The 17,468-nt window shown below is 55.1% G+C and overlaps 1 protein-coding gene across 1 annotated transcript; it reads left to right on the forward strand.

The window, feature by feature from the left end:
- Positions 1-1,752: 1,752 nt before the first annotated feature.
- tollip (toll interacting protein) lies at positions 1,753-13,700 on the forward strand. Its single transcript, XM_088934778.1, has 6 exons — positions 1,753-1,983; positions 7,032-7,181; positions 7,641-7,823; positions 7,917-8,069; positions 10,048-10,138; positions 10,417-13,700. The coding sequence occupies exons 1-6, from the start codon at positions 1,951-1,953 to the stop codon at positions 10,632-10,634; spliced, it is 828 nt and encodes a 275-aa protein (XP_088790904.1). The 5' UTR covers positions 1,753-1,950; the 3' UTR covers positions 10,635-13,700.
- The last annotated feature ends 3,768 nt before the right edge of the window (positions 13,701-17,468 follow it).

Raw genomic sequence — 17,468 nt, forward strand, 5'->3', positions numbered from 1 at the left:
AATTTTAGCTTTTGCTACGAAAGGAACATATGAGCTTCAGTTAAGCAGGAAACAAGAAAACTGTGTCTTCTCTCGTTTACACTCTCTCCTATGTCCGATGACTTCTGCGTACTGGAACAGCTGGCTGGTTGTTATGGAAGCCCAACAGCTGCCAGTCACAGAAGTCTTTCTGACGTGTGCTGTCATATCTCATGGCACTGTGGCCTGCTACTGCCACCGCCGATATTCTGCCCACCTGCCTTGGCTGGACCCGGGCCACACGCCAGCTGGACAGGGCCGAGAGCGGCCCGCAGCCTGGCACAGGCGGGGCGTCGCCCTCTGTGGTTTCTATGGCATCGCGCTCCACAACGTCCCTGCTGGCCAACTTCTCCTCCGCGTCCCCTCCACTTCACACACCCGTGCTTATATCTGGCTGGACATTGCCTCATGTGGGCCTCACTCTGCTTAGATGCTATAATTCTGTCATGTTCTCTGCTCTATAACGTATAGTCAAGGCTCTGTTGTTGTTTAATCTGACATGGCCAGCAGCCATGTAACTCTGCAGCTCCCAGCTGGCAGACCCACTGGAGCTCAGGAGTGTGAGCCTGGTCAGTACCTGGATGGGAGACTCCTGGGAAAGCTGAGGCTGCTGCTGGAAGAGGTGTTAGTGGGGCCAGTAGGGGGCGCTCACCCTGCGGTCTGTGTGGGTCCTAATGCCCCAGTATAGTGACGGGGACACTATAGTGTAAACAGGCGCTGTCCTTCAGATGAGACATAAAGCTGAGGTCCTGACTCTCTGTGGTCATTAATAATTCCAGGGCGTCTCTCGAGAAGAGTAGGGGTGTTACCCCGGTGTCCTGGCCAAATTTCCCCCTGCCCTTTACCAGTCATGGCCTCCTAATAACCCCCCTCTCTGAACTGGCTCCATCACTCTGCTCTCCTCCCCACTGAGAGCTGGTGTGTGTGAGGGGACTGGAGCATCATCCAGGGGGGGCTGCACACTGGTGGGGGTGGAGGGGATCCCCATGACCTGTAAAGAGCTCTGAGTGGAGGGTCCAGGACAGAGCTATAGAAGTGTAAGGAGTTATTATTATTGTTACTATGCTACTAGAGTTCCTCAATGATCCCACATTTCGTGTTCTAATAATTTTCTTAGAATAAGGAACACAAGAGCAGTGACCAACGAGAGGAGAGGCGCTCGCTCCATCTGGCCTGTGTGGCAGTCCGCAGTTAACTGAGCCAGGATCTCACCCAGCAGCTCTTGAAAGGAGCCAGGGTATCGGCTTCAACAACAGGGCTTGTTGAAAGGAGCTTGCTCCACTGCCTCCTGGTGTCAGCTCTTAAAAGTGCTGCCATGTAATAAGAAGATAATTGCTCGCAACTGAAATGCAGGAAGGAAGAAAAGTGATTTGTTCATCGCTGGGGGCAGGCCTGGCAGTAGAACTCTGTGCTTTATGGTGGGGTTGATGTCTGAAGGAGTGTTTACAGAGGTGTGGTTTAATGTGAAACCTCAGGGGGCCCCTTTAAGGGCACAGTGACATTTCTGTACAATCAGCTCGAGACATGCAATCCTCCATCCCTCTCTCCCCACACTCACCCACCCACACACGGGATGACGGAGCGGCTGTGACCTGACTGTTCTACTGGCGCATTAAAATAAAGGACGCCATTTCGGCTCCGAGACCGCCAGGGGGAAGGTTCTTTTAGGGGGGAGTTGAGCCAAGATGGCAGCCCACGGGAGCAGGCAGTTTCCTTCCGCCTCTCCGGGCGTTCCTCCCGGATGACGTCAGTCGGAGGGCAGCAGACGAGTCAGCTGATGAGGAAGGACGGTTTTCTCTCGCAACGCCGTCCCGTTTCTCTGTTTTGATAGAATATTCTGCATTTTGGGGGGGCGGTTTAAAGAGCCTCCTTATATTGTTTGTCGTCCTCTAACGCTACCGCGAACGCTCCTGTGGTACGGGCAGTGCGACCATGGCGACCACCATCTCCACGCAGAGGGGGCAGGTAAACGAGATCGCGTCTTTCTGCCGGGGGTACCCCGAAACCGAGTCATGTGTCCGCAGCATCGCGTGTCGCCGTGTTTACAGTGGCCCGCTGACCCCTTAAACCCTAATGTCATGTGTATTGCTGTCCTTCTGTGTGAGAACTGGCGCCATAGTTACAGGCTCGGCGTCCTTTTAATTAGGCGTGTACGCGCTGCTGCGGTTGTTTTCTAATATTAATGTCTCCTCCCCGCAAAAAAACCCACCAAAATCTGGATACCCCCGGTGTTTTCTAACGCCTTATTGTTGTTAATATCTACATCTTGGCTTTGGAGGCCGAGGAACTAAGCTTAGTGTTAGTGGGTTTCTGTACCCATTGCGACAGCGGCCGGCCCGAAGTCTGGGCTCCTCGCCATCCGCCAGGTGCGTCCGCAGCCGAAGGTCGTGATTGCGGATTGAAATGGGCGGTCCGTGAGTGGGAATCTCTCCTTTATTGACACCCATCGCTACTCCCCGAACTGATCAGGGTGCAGGGGCTGCCTCTGTCGCTCTGTTGTGGGGGGCTGCGATCCGGGCCGGCCCGTGTGACAGAGAGCCTGGGGCCCCACATCCCTGCACTGGTTGGTTGAGAGCTCGGTCTGCTGAGAGTGCTCTCTGGGCTGCGGGGCTGTCAGTTCCTGCCCGGACCGGGTCAGCAGGGCCAGCACAGGACTGTCTCCAGTTCCCCCTGCCTCAGGGCTGTCCTGCGCTGTTTCCCAAGACCAGCCGAGACGGAATCTGAGATGACGCACACAGTCGCATTACACAGCAGGCGAAGGGCTTCCCAGAGTCATAAATAAATAATCCTTTTACTTATACAGCGCTTTCCAGGGGATCCCCATCCCCTCCACCCCCACCAGTGTGCAGCCCCCCCCTGGATGATGCTCCAGTCCTCTCACACACACCAGCTCTCAGTGGGGAGGAGAGCAGAGTGATGGAGCCAGTTCAGAGATGGGGGTTATTAGGAGGCCATGACTGGTAAAGACCAGGGGGAAATTTGGCCAGGACACCGGGGTAACACCCCTACTCTTCTCGAGAGACGCCCTGGGATTTTTAATGACCACAGAGAATCAGGACCTCGGTTTAATGTCTTATCTGAAGGACGGCGCCTGTTTACAGTATAGTGTCCCTGTCACTATACTGGGGCATTAGGACCCACACAGACCACAGGGTGAGCGCCCCCTACTGGCCCCACTAACTCCTCTTCCAGCAGCAGCCTCAGCTTTCCCAGGAGTCTCCCATCCAGGTACTGGCCAGGCTCACACTGCTGAGCTCCAGTGGGGCTGCCAGCTGGGAGCTGCAGGGTGATATGGCTGCTGGCTAACCGAAGGAGGTAGCCTCTCCTTGCTCACTGAAACGAGGCTGTGAAATACGTGTTTTAATCAGATTACAAGTCATATCACCCTGCACCTCAGCCGCAGTGTCAGGCTGAGGTTAAGGGCTCTCCGGGGGCAGTCCTGCCCTGCAGGCGCCGCGTCGGGGTGCTCGCTGGGATAGCGGGGCTGGGCCGCCCATGTGTCTCCCAGCACCCCATGTGACCTCCAGGAGCTCCAGAGCTTCTGGGACTGAGAATAAGCCGCTCGCTGTTGACGTCAGGAGAGAAGCTCTGGCTCATCGACACTGGACACACTTCCTGCTTCTCCAGCTGCTATCCCCCGGCTAATACCGGACTTTTCCAGGCCTTATCCTGAGGAAGATATCTGATGTTGGCAAAATATTAAACAGGGGTGTCGCAGTGGTGAGCTGTATCCCAGGGCTGTGTGTGAGAGGAGGGGTGCTCACACTGCTGTCTGACTCTGGGCTGTACAGTCTGGACAGTAAACTGACTCCTGACTGCTGGGTCACTAGAGACCCCAGAGCTGTGTGTGAGAGGAGGGGTGCTCACACTGCTGTCCTGACTCTGGGCTGTACAGTCTGGACAGTAAACTGACTCCTGACTGCTGGGTCACTAGAGACCCCAGGGCTGTGTGTGAGAGGAGGGGTGCCCACACTGCTGTCCTGACTCTGGGCTGTACAGTCTGGACAGTAAACTGACTCCTGACTGCTGGGTCACTAGAGACCCCAGGGCTGTGTGTGAGAGGAGGGGTGCTCACACTGCTGTCTGACTCTGGGCTGTACAGTCTGGACAGTAAACTGACTCCTGACTGCTGGGTCACTAGAGACCCCAGGGCTGTGAGAGAGGAGGGGTGCTCACACTGCTGTCCTGACTCTGGGCTGTACAGTCTGGACGGTAAACTGACTCCTGACTGCTGGGTCACTAGAGACCCCAGGGCTGTGAGAGAGGAGGGGTGCCCACACTGCTGTCCTGACTCTGGGCTGTACAGTCTGGACAGTAAACTGACTCCTGACTGCTGGGTCACTAGAGACCCCAGGGCTGTGTGTGAGAGGAGGGGTGCCCACACTGCTGTCCTGACTCTGGGCTGTACAGTCCCTGCAGTTCCCCTTTCATTCAAACACAGAGCTGTTTTCTTTCTCCTCCCCTGGGCTGCTGAGTCTCATTCCTGGGGATGCCCTTGAGGTGGGGGGGAGGGTGAGCGGGTCTCCTCCTGAGTGCAGAGAGCTTGGGGGTCCTTTAGGATGAAAAGCGCTCTGTTAATGCCAAGTTCATCCCGTCCTCGTGCTGCTGCAGCCTGTGGCTCCTATTAAAAACTGCAGGGTAATGAGGAAGTACAGCCGACACGCGTTCTTGAATAGATCTTCTGTCTCCGAAGAAGGCGCCAGCCCCTGCGACGATCAGGCTGCTATAAATAACAACCCGAGCGAGGGCGAAGTTCAGGCTGGGCGGCGTGGCGGTGGGGTGGGGGGGGGCGCGGGAGCCCGCCCGGGCCAGCGCCGGCGAGGAACGCCGCAGCGCTCCCCGTCTCGCTGGGGCGCGCCCTGAGGACGCTACCCAGCGGAAATGAGGAAACCGGTCAGCCGATGGGGTCCGGCGCGCTGTGGACCCGGTCTTGTGTCGTCCTTTCAGCCTGCAGCGCGGTGCTTTAGGAATCTGTGTGAACGGGGGGGGGGAGGTGTCGTACTCGGGGGGCGCAGAGGTCGGCGCTGTGATCCTGGTGATCCCGGCGAGCTGTGAGCTCTGGAAGGGGCGAGTGTGTTTTTTTTCGGGGGCCCGGCGAAGAGGAGGAGGAGGAGGAGGAGGAGTCCTGCTCAGCTCTCTGCAGGGCCACCGGGTCTCCACTCAGACGGGGGGAGGGGGGAGGGAGCTGGACTCGGGGGAGCCCCCGCTCTGACCTCTCGCTGCAGACTGGGCCCCGTCTCCGCGCGCTGCTGTCGAGGAAGCGCAGAGGAAAACCACATGCAGCACAATTTGCATCGGGGCCTCAGATAGTGGGTTTTGCACATGCGCCCCGACGCGGCTGTGGTCTGTGTGGTGTTTTCCCCGGCTGTGCAGACTTGCCTGCTGCTGCCTGCTCAGCCTGGAGCGGCCCCTGGGCCCCGGCTCCCTGCCGGGCTCCGCCTGCGGTCAGGCTGCGGGCCGGTAGGTGTCGGAGGGGTGCGTTCTCCCTCGGCGCTGGTTCCGGCAGGAATGTGGCCCCTCCCCCAGCCTGCTGCCGCGCCCTGTGTCCCGCCCGGCCCGGCCCGGCCCGGCTCCGGGCTCTTCCCGGTCTCTCCAGCGAGCTCGCCCTGCGGTCAGTATACTGGGGCACTAGGACCCACACAAACCACAGGGTGAGCGCCCCCTGCTGGCCCCACTAACACCTCTTCCAGCAGCAGCCTCAGCTTTCCCAGGAGTCTCCCCTCCAGGTACTGGCCAGGCTCACACCTGCTGAGCTCCAGTGGGGCTGCCAGCTGGGAGCTGCAGGGTGATATGGCTGCTGGCTAACCAAAGGAGGTAGCCTCTCCTTGCTCACTGAAACGAGGCTGTGAAATACGTGTTTTAATCAGATTACAAGTCATATCACCCTGCACCTCAGCCGCAGTGTCAGGCTGAGGTTAAGGGCTCTCCGGGGGCAGTCCTGCCCTGCAGGCGCCGCGTCGGGGTGCTCGCTGGGATAGCGGGGCTGGGCCGCCCATGTGTCTCCCAGCACCCCATGTGACCTCCAGGAGCTCCAGAGCTTCTGGGACTGAGAATAAGCCGCTCGCTGTTGACGTCAGGAGAGAAGCTCTGGCTCATCGACACTGGACACACTTCCTGCTTCTCCAGCTGCTATCCCCCGGCTAATACCGGACTTTTCCAGGCCTTATCCTGAGGAAGATATCTGATGTTGGCAAAATATTAAACAGGGGTGTCGCAGTGGTGAGCTGTATCCCAGGGCTGTGTGTGAGAGGAGGGGTGCTCACACTGCTGTCCTGACTCTGGGCTGTACAGTCTGGACAGTAAACCGACTCCTGACTGCTGGGTCACTAGAGACCCCAGGGCTGTGTGTGAGAGGAGGGGTGCTCACACTGCTGTCCTGACTCTGAGCTGTACAGTCTGGACAGTAAACTGACTGTACCCGGCAGCGCCCGGGCTGGACGGGACAGGCGGGGACCGGCTGGGAGGAGGTGCTCTTGCTGGCGAAGACGAGGAGCGGAGTGTGGGTCCTCCCCTGGGCGGCTCACAGAGGGGGCACGAGGACAGGGCTCTCCTGTCGCCCAAGGGAGCGCTTTGTGGAGAATCCAGTCAGGCTGCGCTCTGCTGCGGGTGTTTCCTGCGGTGGTGGTGGGGCTCGGTGAGCGCCCCCTGCTGGGAGGGGCCGTTCGAGCTCGAGACTCTGCCCCGAAACTGCAGAGGGCTCCTCGGGAGGCCCGTGTCTCTCAGGGTGCTGTGTGTGGCTGTGTGGGTGGTTCTGCTCCGGCTCAGTCCTGATTTTTCTGGAGGGTGATTACTGAGTCTCAAGAAGGAACGTTTGCAGGATGTTTCCGGGGGGAAACAATTGAGCGTTGCACCTTGACCTGAACCAATTTGCATGACAAAGACCAAGTGCACCGTCCCACCCACCTTGTATATCTCACCGTGTTTTCCTTTGTAACTCTGTCTACCCCTCTCTTCCCCCCCCCCCCCGCCCCTGCCCCCACCCCTGCCCTTGCCCCGTCTGGCTGCGTGCGCAGGTGTACATCGGGGAGCTGCCCCAGGACTTCCTGCGGATCACGCCCACCCAGCAGCAGCAGCAGATCCAGCTGGACGCCCAGGCGGCGCAGCAGCTCCAGTACGGGGGGGCGATCGGCACAGTGGGGCGGCTCAGCATCACCGTGGTGCAGGTACGAGCGGGTCAGTCGGGGGTCGCTCTTCCAGCTCCGCGCACACCCAGCAGTGAGATACAGCCACAGGAACAGGAGCAGGTCTGTTCCCTGCTGAAAAGAGAAGAAAAGAAACACAACCTTTCAGCTGTGCAGCCACACCTGAAGAAGGCTGTGTTTCCTCTCTTTGCAGCAGGGAACAGACCTTCACCTGTTCCTGCGCAGCCCCCTGCTCGAACTACTGTACACACAGCGGAGGGAAGCAACCCAGTAAAACCAGAAACACCCAGTAAAAATGAAAAGAAAGAAACAGACAAAGCATTACAGTGCTTTCCGATAGCCTTTAGGATTTAAGGCCGGAGCCTGAGACGCGCCAGCAGAAGCCGCTGTCGTAGGGGGGTCGGGGGCGGGGTATCCCGGGGGACTTCGGCGCGGGCGTCGGCGTGCCCATGACCGCCCGCGCCCCCCTCTCCCCCGCAGGCCAAGCTAGCCAAGAACTACGGCATGACGCGGATGGACCCGTACTGCCGGATCCGGCTGGGCTACGCGGTGTACGAGACGCCCACGGCGCACAACGGCGCCAAGAACCCGCGCTGGAACAAGGTGATCCAGAGCACGGTGCCGCCCGGCGTGGACTCCTTCTACCTGGAGATCTTCGACGAGGTGAGCGGCGCTGGGAGACGGCGGGAGGCGCGCGCCCCCGGGCTCTGGCCCCTGCCGGTCTGACTGCCTGTCCGTCCGTCCGTCCCCCCGCAGAGAGCCTTCTCCATGGACGATCGGATCGCCTGGACGCACGTCACCATCCCGGAGGGCCTGAAGGAGGGGAAGGTGGTGGACGAGTGGTACAGCCTGAGTGGCCGGCAGGGGGACGACAAGGAGGGCATGATCAACCTCGTCATGTCGTTCGCGGTGAGCGGCCGGGCCCTGCGGGGGGCGCCAGCGCGCCAGCGGGTTGGTGGGTCAGGGAGCAGTGTTTAATGAACTCTGGCCCGAAGACAGTCGCTCTTATGCTCCTGAATGCTCCTGCATCGATCCTCACAGACCCCGCTTAAAGGGTGGGTCGTTGTGGGAGAAGTACTACACGATCTCTGCTTTTTTTGTGTGCGCCTTTCTATGTTTGATCTCTGTCTCTACCTCTCGGGCTCTTGGAGTGTCTCTCTCTGTCCCAGCCAGCAGGACAGAGAGTTGTTTTTCTCACTTCTTGTCTCTCTGCCCTGCAGTCTGTCCCAGCGAACAGGACTCTTTCTCACTCTCTCGTCTCTCTCTGTCCTGCAGTCTGTCCCAGCGAACAGGAGTCTTTCTCACTCTCTCTCGTCTCTCTCTGTCCTGCAGTCTGTCCCAGCGAACAGGAGTCTTTCTCACTCTCTCTCGTCTCCCTCTGCCCTGCAGTCTGTGCCAGCGAACAGGAGTCTTTCTCACTCTCTCTCGTCTCCCTCTGCCCTGCAGTCTGTGCCAGCGAACAGGAGTCTTTCTCACTCTCTCTCGTCTCCCTCTGTCCTGCAGTCTGTGCCAGCGAACAGGAGTCTTTCTCACTCTCTCTCGTCTCCCTCTGTCCTGCAGTCTGTGCCAGCGAACAGGAGTCTTTCTCACTCTCTCTCGTCTCCCTCTGTCCTGCAGTCTGTGCCAGCGAACAGGAGTCTTTCTCACTCTCTCTCGTCTCCCTCTGTCCTGCAGTCTGTCCCAGTGAACAGGACTCTTTCTCACTCTCTCTCGTCTCCCTCTGTCCTGCAGTCTGTCCCAGCGAACAGGAGTCTTTCTCACTCTCTCACTCTCTCGTCTCCCTCTGTCCTGCGGTCTGTCCCAGCGAACAGGAGTCTTTCTCACTCTCTCTCGTCTCCCTCTGTCCTGCAGTCTGTGCCGGCGAACAGGAGTCTTTCTCACTCTCTCTCGTCTCCCTCTGTCCTGCAGTCTGTGCCAGCGAACAGGAGTCTTTCTCACTCTCTCACTCTCTCATCTCTCTCTGTCCTGCAGTCTGTCCCAGCAAACAGGAGTCTTTCTCACTCTCTCTCGTCTCCCTCTGCCCTGCAGTCTGTCCCAGCGAACAGGAGTCTTTCTCACTCTCTCGTCTCCCTCTGTCCTGCAGTCTGTGCCAGCGAAAAGGAGTCTTTCTCACTCTCTCTCGTCTCCCTCTGTCCTGCAGTCTGTGCCAGCGAAAAGGAGTCTTTCTCACTCTCTCTCGTCTCTCTCTGCCCTGCAGTCTGTCCCAGCGAACAGGAGTCTTTCTCACTCTCTCACTCTCTCGTCTCCCTCTGTCCTGCGGTCTGTCCCAGCGAACAGGAGTCTTTCTCACTCTCTCTCGTCTCCCTCTGTCCTGCAGTCTGTGCCAGCGAACAGGAGTCTTTCTCACTCTCTCTCGTCTCCCTCTGTCCTGCAGTCTGTGCCAGCGAACAGGAGTCTTTCTCACTCTCTCTCGTCTCCCTCTGTCCTGCAGTCTGTGCCAGCGAACAGGAGTCTTTCTCACTCTCTCTCGTCTCCCTCTGTCCTGCAGTCTGTGCCAGCGAACAGGAGTCTTTCTCACTCTCTCTCGTCTCCCTCTGTCCTGCAGTCTGTGCCAGCGAACAGGAGTCTTTCTCACTCTCTCTCGTCTCCCTCTGTCCTGCAGTCTGTGCCAGCGAACAGGAGTCTTTCTCACTCTCTCTCGTCTCCCTCTGTCCTGCAGTCTGTGCCAGCGAACAGGAGTCTTTCTCACTCTCTCCCGTCTCCCTCTGTCCTGCAGTCTGTGCCAGCGAACAGGAGTCTTTCTCACTCTCTCTCGTCTCCCTCTGTCCTGCAGTCTGTGCCAGCGAACAGGAGTCTTTCTCACTCTCTCTCGTCTCCCTCTGTCCTGCAGTCTGTGCCAGCGAACAGGAGTCTTTCTCACTCTCTCTCGTCTCCCTCTGTCCTGCAGTCTGTGCCAGCCAGCATGGTGATGCAGCCCCAGCCTGTGGTCCTGATGCCCACTGTGTATCAGCAGGGAGTCGGATATGTCCCGATCTCAGGTATGTTGCGGGGAGGTGAAGGGTGTTTGTTCACATGCGCGCGCACACACACACACACACACACACACACACACACACTAAAAAAGCCACTCGCACAGCACAGTTGGGGGACGTCCCAGGGGAGTTCAGGGGTTCATTAACGCGGCGTCCCACTCAGCAAGCCCAGGACGGTCGTGCTGGCAGCAGAAACTGCCCAACAAAAAAAGACCCCCCCCGCCGGACGCTCCCCCAGCGGCAAGGCGCCCCCTGACCCCTCTTGTCCTGTTGGTCCCGCGCAGGAGTGCCGGCGGTCTACGGCCCCGGCATGGTGCCGGTGGGCCTGCCCGCCGCCCCTGCCCCCCCGCCTCAGCCCCAGTGCACGGAGGAGGACCTGAAGGCTCTCCAGGACATGTTCCCCAACCTGGACCGGGAGGTGATCCGCTCGGTGCTGGAGGCGCAAGGGGGCAGCCGAGAAGCCGCCGTCAACTCCCTGCTGCAGATGACGGAGGAGTTGTAAAGGGCCCGGAGGGCGCGGCCGCACGCCTGTATATATCTCCGCTGCACGTGTGCGCTCGCGTGTGCCCGTCCGCGCGTGCGTGTGTCTCGCCATGCGGTATACGTGTCTGGCATTTTGTAAAGGTATCAATATTTATGGGGTCTTAATCGGGTTTCCGTCGCACGAGCTTAGAAAACGGAGCTGAGAAAATAAACGCACATCGAGAAAAAGACAAGGCCGCCCGGCCGTCGTCTGGAGCGCCCCGGGGACGGCGGAGACGCGACAGTGGCGGGGCGCGGCCGCAGCTCGAGTCCGGAGAGGGCAAGGAGGGAGGCGGCGGTCTTGGAGCCGCTCTGCTCGCTGTGCTTTTTGTTGCGGGACCGAGCCGCGACTGCGTCAGCCCAGAAGTCCTCAAAGGGCCGTACGACTGGGATGCAAAAACAAAAGCTTTCTCCCTCGGTGGATATTTATGCGGCTGTACTGCACGTGTATATTGACACACACACACACTCGTAGACAGTCTGTGGAATATTATTGATCTCCGCAGGCCAGGCTCCTGCTCTGGCGCCAGGCGGTTCGTTGCCATTAGGCAGGGAGGGGAGACTCTCCTCCCGAAACCAGGCTCTTCCAGACGGGAGCTCGGGCTCTGGTTCCTGGAGGTGGGAATTCGGCTAGTGGGGGGGGCAGCTGCAGAGTTAATAAAAAACCAAACCCAGTGTTGGCCGCGGCTGCCTCTAGCACGGTGGGCTGGGCTTGCAGACCCTGTATTTATTTTTGGGGGGTGGACTGGGGGGCACGGGTGCCATGTTGGGTGAGCGTCTTGCACTCTGACCTGGTGCGGTTCTGGTGGATGTTGGCTTGGCGGGAGCCTGGCCTGCAGCCCCAGCTGGGGTGGATTAGGAGCTCTGGAGCTCAGGAGGCAGCTGGGCCTGCAGCTGGGGTGGATTAGGAGCTCTGGAGCTCAGGAGGCAGCTGGGCCTGCAGATGGGGTGGATTAGGAGCTCTGGAGCTTAGGAGGCAGCTGGGCCTGCAGCCCCATCTGGGGTGGATTAGGAGCTCTGGAGCTCAGGAGGCAGCTGTGCCTGTAGCTGGGGTGGATTAGGGGCTGTGGAGCTCAGGAGGCAGCTGGGCCTGCAGCCCCATCTGGGGTGGATTAGGAGCTCTGGAGCTCAGGAGGCAGCTGGGCCTGCAGCCCTACCTGGGGCGGATAGGAGCTCCAGAGCTCCTGAGCTCAGGGGGCGCTGGACCTGCAGCCCTACCTGGGGCAATAAGAGAGTGGGAGCAGGAGGAAAACACCCCCCATGCCCCATGTGACACTTTCTCCTTCCGTTTGAACGATTCCTAAACGCTGCTCCTGCTGCCTGTTCCACACAGGCTCCCAAGCCCAGCTGCCTCCTTTGTTTAAATTATCCATATTTGGAAAACGTCAGTATCTCAACAAAAAAGAAAACATTTGGATGTCCTCCGCATGAGATGCAGGGAAATGTATTGATTAATTTTACAAGGCAATCAAACAAAATTAAATTTGCGAATTCCAGAGCACTTCCTCTTGGCTCGTCCTTGTGCACTTCAGGCTGTACCTCAGACTCCCCGCCTCTACAGCTGAGGAGATAGCAGGAAGGGTTCGAAGGTGGTGAAGTCTTCTGCTCTATTGCATTACTCACCCTTGCCCTTTGTTTTCAATGTCAGCTACATTCATATTAAGATTGTCGCTTAAGCAGAGTGGTAGTTCCGATGTATTTGGAGAACTCACTTGTGAGAGTTTGTGAATGAGAAAGATTATGTTAAGAGCACAGTGTTTTTGTAGCGTATGCCACTGCTTTTCAATCCCTGGTCAGTGTGCAGATTGATGGTGAGTGTCCAGGCTTTAAAGTTACTTTTACTGTACTTGTTGCACAATGTTGCGCTTGTTGTTCTGAGACTCCAGCCTCCCTACCATGCCCTGCCCTGCCCTGCCTGAGCTGTTCTACTGCCCCCTGGTGGCACATGGTGGGGATGCACCCCCACCTCTCAGCCAGAAAACTACCCTTCCAAGTTCAGCCCCCTTATAAGAAATCGCCATAAAGTGTTTCTTTTTGTTGTTGTTTTAATATAATTTTAAACGTGTGAGAAGATCGTATGTGTCCCACCAGCGTGTGCACACTGTGTCTCTGCGCTTGTGTACTGCATTTTGAAGATACAAAATAAAATGGATGCCAAGTTTGAAAGAAGCTCCGCAGAGCCAGTTGTTCAGACTTTCTTCTGCTTCTGTAAACTGTTCACTGACTCCCATCTTTAGAGATAGGGGATGATGTGGGAAATCGCACCTGCGTCCCTGGCCTTTCCAGAGTGTCTGTCTCCGAGTTTTGTTAAGGAAGGTCAGGCCAGCTTGTAAATTCACTGTCGGTGTGTTCACTTTCGAGGAATGTGCTGCACCTCTCAGTACACTGCGTTTGCTGTGTGTTTTTGAGTTTCGGCTCTCCCGTGCTCTGTGCTATTATGTTGACGCACACACGGACGCAAATGCAGTGTTACTGTACTTCCTGCTCTGTTGATCCAGTGTGGCCAGCAATGAACTTCGTCAGCGATGTTGTAAACCTTTCCCTTCCAGCAGAAATCGACTCTTATTCCCAGCTCCGGCGTGACTGTCCGGTGCTGGAACATCTCACTCTGCAGGGGCAGACGTGGCTCTGCTCTCGGCTGAACTGCGGCATGGTTTTTCTGCTTTAACGTGAGGCTCCAAGCCAGAATCACTGCAGGCCTCATGTCCTGAGCGCTAGGTACCCAACTGCAGGAGGAACCCGTCTGTGTTCAGAGAGAGAATGGTCTCCACAGATGTCGACCTCTGAAGTTTCGTAGTCCGCCTGGATTGTGCGCATCCCTGGCCTTTTCCAGTCCGGCTATCTCCGGAGGTTTTCCCCAAAGTTTTGTTAGGGAAGGTCAGGCCAGCTTGTAAATTCACTGTCGGTGTGTTCAGTTTCTGGGCATGTGCTGCTCTGTTCTTGAAACGTTTATAAAAAGTGTAAAATTGTTCTCCTCCAACATACACATTTTGTTTTTTAAAAAAGGAACAAATCTGACTTAATAAAGTGGAAAATAAATCAAAAAGGATTGTGTGTTTCTGGGTCTGTGATCAAAATTGTGAGAAGCTGTGCGTCAGGGGTGGGATTTGTGGGTAAAGACAGCTGTTCACGTTTTAACATTTTAGTATTAAGTCTTCTGAATTTCTTAGTGGTGTGTTGAAGCTTTTGAAGGTTTTGGGTTAATGGCTGCTTCCTGTCTGTCTGCGTTTCCTCTTCGGTGTCCCTGGGGTTTCAGGAGGTTGATCAGAGGATCACTGGAAAGTTGGAACTCGGTTCAAAAGAGGGAAAGGCCATCACACAAGCAAAGGAAGAGCTTTTCTTAACAGAGAGGTGCCTGGGCTCAAATATCTGATCACTTTAAAGTCAAAACAGCTTTAGCCAGGCAGTGTGAGGGTCAGCAGGCCTTAACAGCCCAGGACACGATTGCTGTGGTGTCTGATACACGGTTAACCAAGGATGCGCGTTTTACCTGGAGAGGATACAGCAGGAGTAGTTATGATTAAGAAGTTTAATAAAAAAAACGTTTTCTCAGTTTTTATTTCTGATCGTTCTGTCTGAGACAAGCGAGACGTGTTATTTCAAGCACCACAAGCTTTAAACGGTTTTTGGTGAAAAGTAGGACGTCTCTCTTACAGGTTTCATTACTTTATTGGCTTGTTATTGTGGTTTTCGGCAAGGAAGGCTGCCCCCCGCACACCAGCGCGAAATTTGAAGCAAAACTCAGGTAAAAGGAGGCTTTATTTTTAGCCTCAATTGTCCACCTAATAAAAGTACATTGTGAACTGTCCGGATCCCTAATTGGCGCTGTGAGAATTAATGAGAGACGAAACTAAATAAAAGTGTTTTTGAACTTTACATTTTATTTTTCCACCGGCAGACGAAAGGACGTTAAATTTGAATTTGGCGGGCGGGCAGGCGCGCGCCAGCCCCTAAGTCGTTGAGGCGGCCGGACGGCGCTTGAAAATGGACGGACGGTTTTTTCCCCTCTCCTTTAATTTAAGTATTTTACATTAAAAATTCACACTTCACTCGAGAAATTGTTCTGCGTGCTAAAACGCCACCTCCCAGTTCGTGAAGTTGTTGTTGTTTTCTTTCTGCTAACCGCACTGCAGTTACAACGGAACTTTTTACAGTTTTAACGCCCTAGTCGCCCGACGGCAACAAAAAGCAACAAAAATCAGCTGAATATTTTTCTTCATCGTCCAGTTTTCCACAAGATTAATTCCGTTCTTCCGAACTGGAAAGTCAAAGGTGATTAAGGTAAGATACTAGTACTAATACGAAATTGTAGACAACAAGCAGTACTGTTACTTTCTCCAGACATGCTGTACGATGTTGCTGCCACCAGGTAGCTCTCTGTCACTAGTGGAGATGAATATTTTCCAGAATTAGTTGAATTAAATGAATTACCCTTTAACCCTCTTGCACACCAAGAGCTCATAAACATATTACATATACAACAGTAATACAATACAGTACAACAGCAGTACAATGCCACAATACAAATGAATAAATTCATAATGATAGTTAATTTTATTTGTATACTGATTTTCACTCCAAAGGCACTCAGAGCTCTCCATACAAGACAAGACTCATCTGGGTGACACTCAGCAGTCCCACTGCACACAGCCCATGTGAGGAGAGAGAAACCGGCTCTGTGGTTGAATTAGGGGGAACAGCAGTGTGAGCACCCCTCCTCTCACACACAGCCCTGGGGCCTCTAGTGACCCAGCAGTCAGGAGTCAGTTTACTGTCCAGACTGTACAGCCCAGAGTCAGGACAGCAGTGTGGGCACCCCTCCTCTCACACACAGCCCTGGGGTCTCTAGTGACCCAGCAGTCAGGAGTCAGTTTACTGTCCAGACTGTACAGCCCAGAGTCAGGACAGCAGTGTGGGCACCCCTCCTCTCACACACAGCCCTGGGGTCTCTAGTGACCCAGCAGTCAGGAGTCAGTTTACTGTCCAGACTGTACAGCCCAGAGTCAGGACAGCAGTGTGAGCACCCCTCCTCTCACACACAGCCCTGGGGTCTCTAGTGACCCAGCAGTCAGGAGTCAGTTTACTGTCCAGACTGTACAGCCCAGAGTCAGGACAGCAGTGTGGGCACCCCTCCTCTCACACACAGCCCTGGGGTCTCTAGTGACCCAGCAGTCAGGAGTCAGTTTACTGTCCAGACTGTACAGCCCAGAGTCAGGACAGCAGTGTGAGCACCCCTCCTCTCACACACAGCCCTGGGGTCTCTAGTGACCCAGCAGTCAGGAGTCAGTTTACTGTCCAGACTGTACAGCCCAGAGTCAGGACAGCAGTGTGAGCACCCCTCCTCTCACACACAGCCCTGGGGTCTCTAGTGACCCAGCAGTCAGGAGTCAGTTTACTGTCCAGACTGTACAGCCCAGAGTCAGGACAGCAGTGTGAGCACCCCTCCTCTCACACACAGCCCTGGGGTCTCTAGTGACCCAGCAGTCAGGAGTCAGTTTACTGTCCAGACTGTACAGCCCAGAGTCAGGACAGCAGTGTGAGCACCCCTCCTCTCACACACAGCCCTGGGGTCTCTAGTGACCCAGCAGTCAGGAGTCAGTTTACTGTCCAGACTGTACAGCCCAGAGTCAGGACAGCAGTGTGGGCACCCCTCCTCTCACACACAGCCCTGGGGTCTCTAGTGACCCAGCAGTCAGGAGTCAGTTTACTGTCCAGACTGTACAGCCCAGAGTCAGGACAGCAGTGTGAGCACCCCTCCTCTCACACACAGCCCTGGGGTCTCTAGTGACCCAGGAGTCATTAAATACAATCAACTGTGTTTACATAACACTTTTAATTTCAAAGATCTGTACACATGTGAGGAGGCCCACCTGGGTGATACACAGCAGCCATGCTGCACAGAAGCCCAGGGGTGGAGAGAGGAACTAGCTCTGCAGGTCTCTGCAGGCTAACCTGCCCTTAAGCTTAGGTAAATACTGATAACAGGTACAGGGGGTTATCAGACACTTGGTTCTGGTTCTGGGCAAGAACATCCTTCAGCTGACAGAGTGACAGAAAGCATTCTTGGGGTTGGCTCAGGATGTCCTGTGTAAGTCAGTGATCCTGGCTGACAAGTCTGGAAACACACTGGCAGAAAGATTAAACAGGCAGTGCCTGCACGCACTGTGTTCACACAAATAGTTGGGCATTCAGACGTAATGTAAAACACAGGTTACTAGGTTTTCTTCTAAAAGGTTTTTCCTTAAACCCTCTTGGCGGACGAGTGACACATGTCCGAAAAGGCATATACTGTATGTTACTTCTGCTGAAAAAAAACATGAAAACAGAATGGTGCAATTGGCTAAACATCATTTGACCCTCTTTGTTTTATTTAAGGATTGTCAGTGGCTTTTGGAGTAGCCTGAAGCAAACTCCCACATTTTTCAGACGAGAGTGTTCTTCTTTATCAGATGTGTTCAACTTAATTCTAGAGAAAATGTCAGTTATTAAGTGTAAATCTGATGTAATAAGACAAAGAGAAACAGGAAGTATGCAAAGGGATACAATTTATTAATTACAGAAAGGAGCTCATTGACATTTGCACACTACAGTCAAATTTGATGAAGTTGACAGAAGTGATACATATATATGTAGTATTTAATCACAGAGAAAAAAGTCTAGATTTAGACAAACTCATAATATTTGATCTAGGGGTATTCAAAAGAGGGAAAATGTGTTTTATTTAGTTTCACTTGGTTTTATATATAGTTGTGCATATTAATAAAATATAGACTTCAAAGATGTATTTAAAATAAATAAATTTGCAGCAGTTACC

Source organism: Atractosteus spatula, chromosome 16 (assembly GCF_055471065.1).
Source record: "Atractosteus spatula isolate fAtrSpa1 chromosome 16, fAtrSpa1.hap1, whole genome shotgun sequence".
Taxonomy (NCBI): Eukaryota; Metazoa; Chordata; class Actinopteri; order Semionotiformes; family Lepisosteidae; genus Atractosteus; species Atractosteus spatula.

Excerpts from the sequence above, each read along its gene's own strand:
- tollip (XM_088934778.1), top strand. The coding sequence starts at position 1,951 with ATGGCGACCACCATCTCCACGCAGAGGGGGCAG. Across the intron at positions 7,824-7,916 it reads ACCTGGAGATCTTCGACGAG|AGAGCCTTCTCCATGGACGA; the intron begins GTGAGCGGCGCT and ends GTCCCCCCGCAG. Across the intron at positions 8,070-10,047 it reads ACCTCGTCATGTCGTTCGCG|TCTGTGCCAGCCAGCATGGT; the intron begins GTGAGCGGCCGG and ends TCTGTCCTGCAG.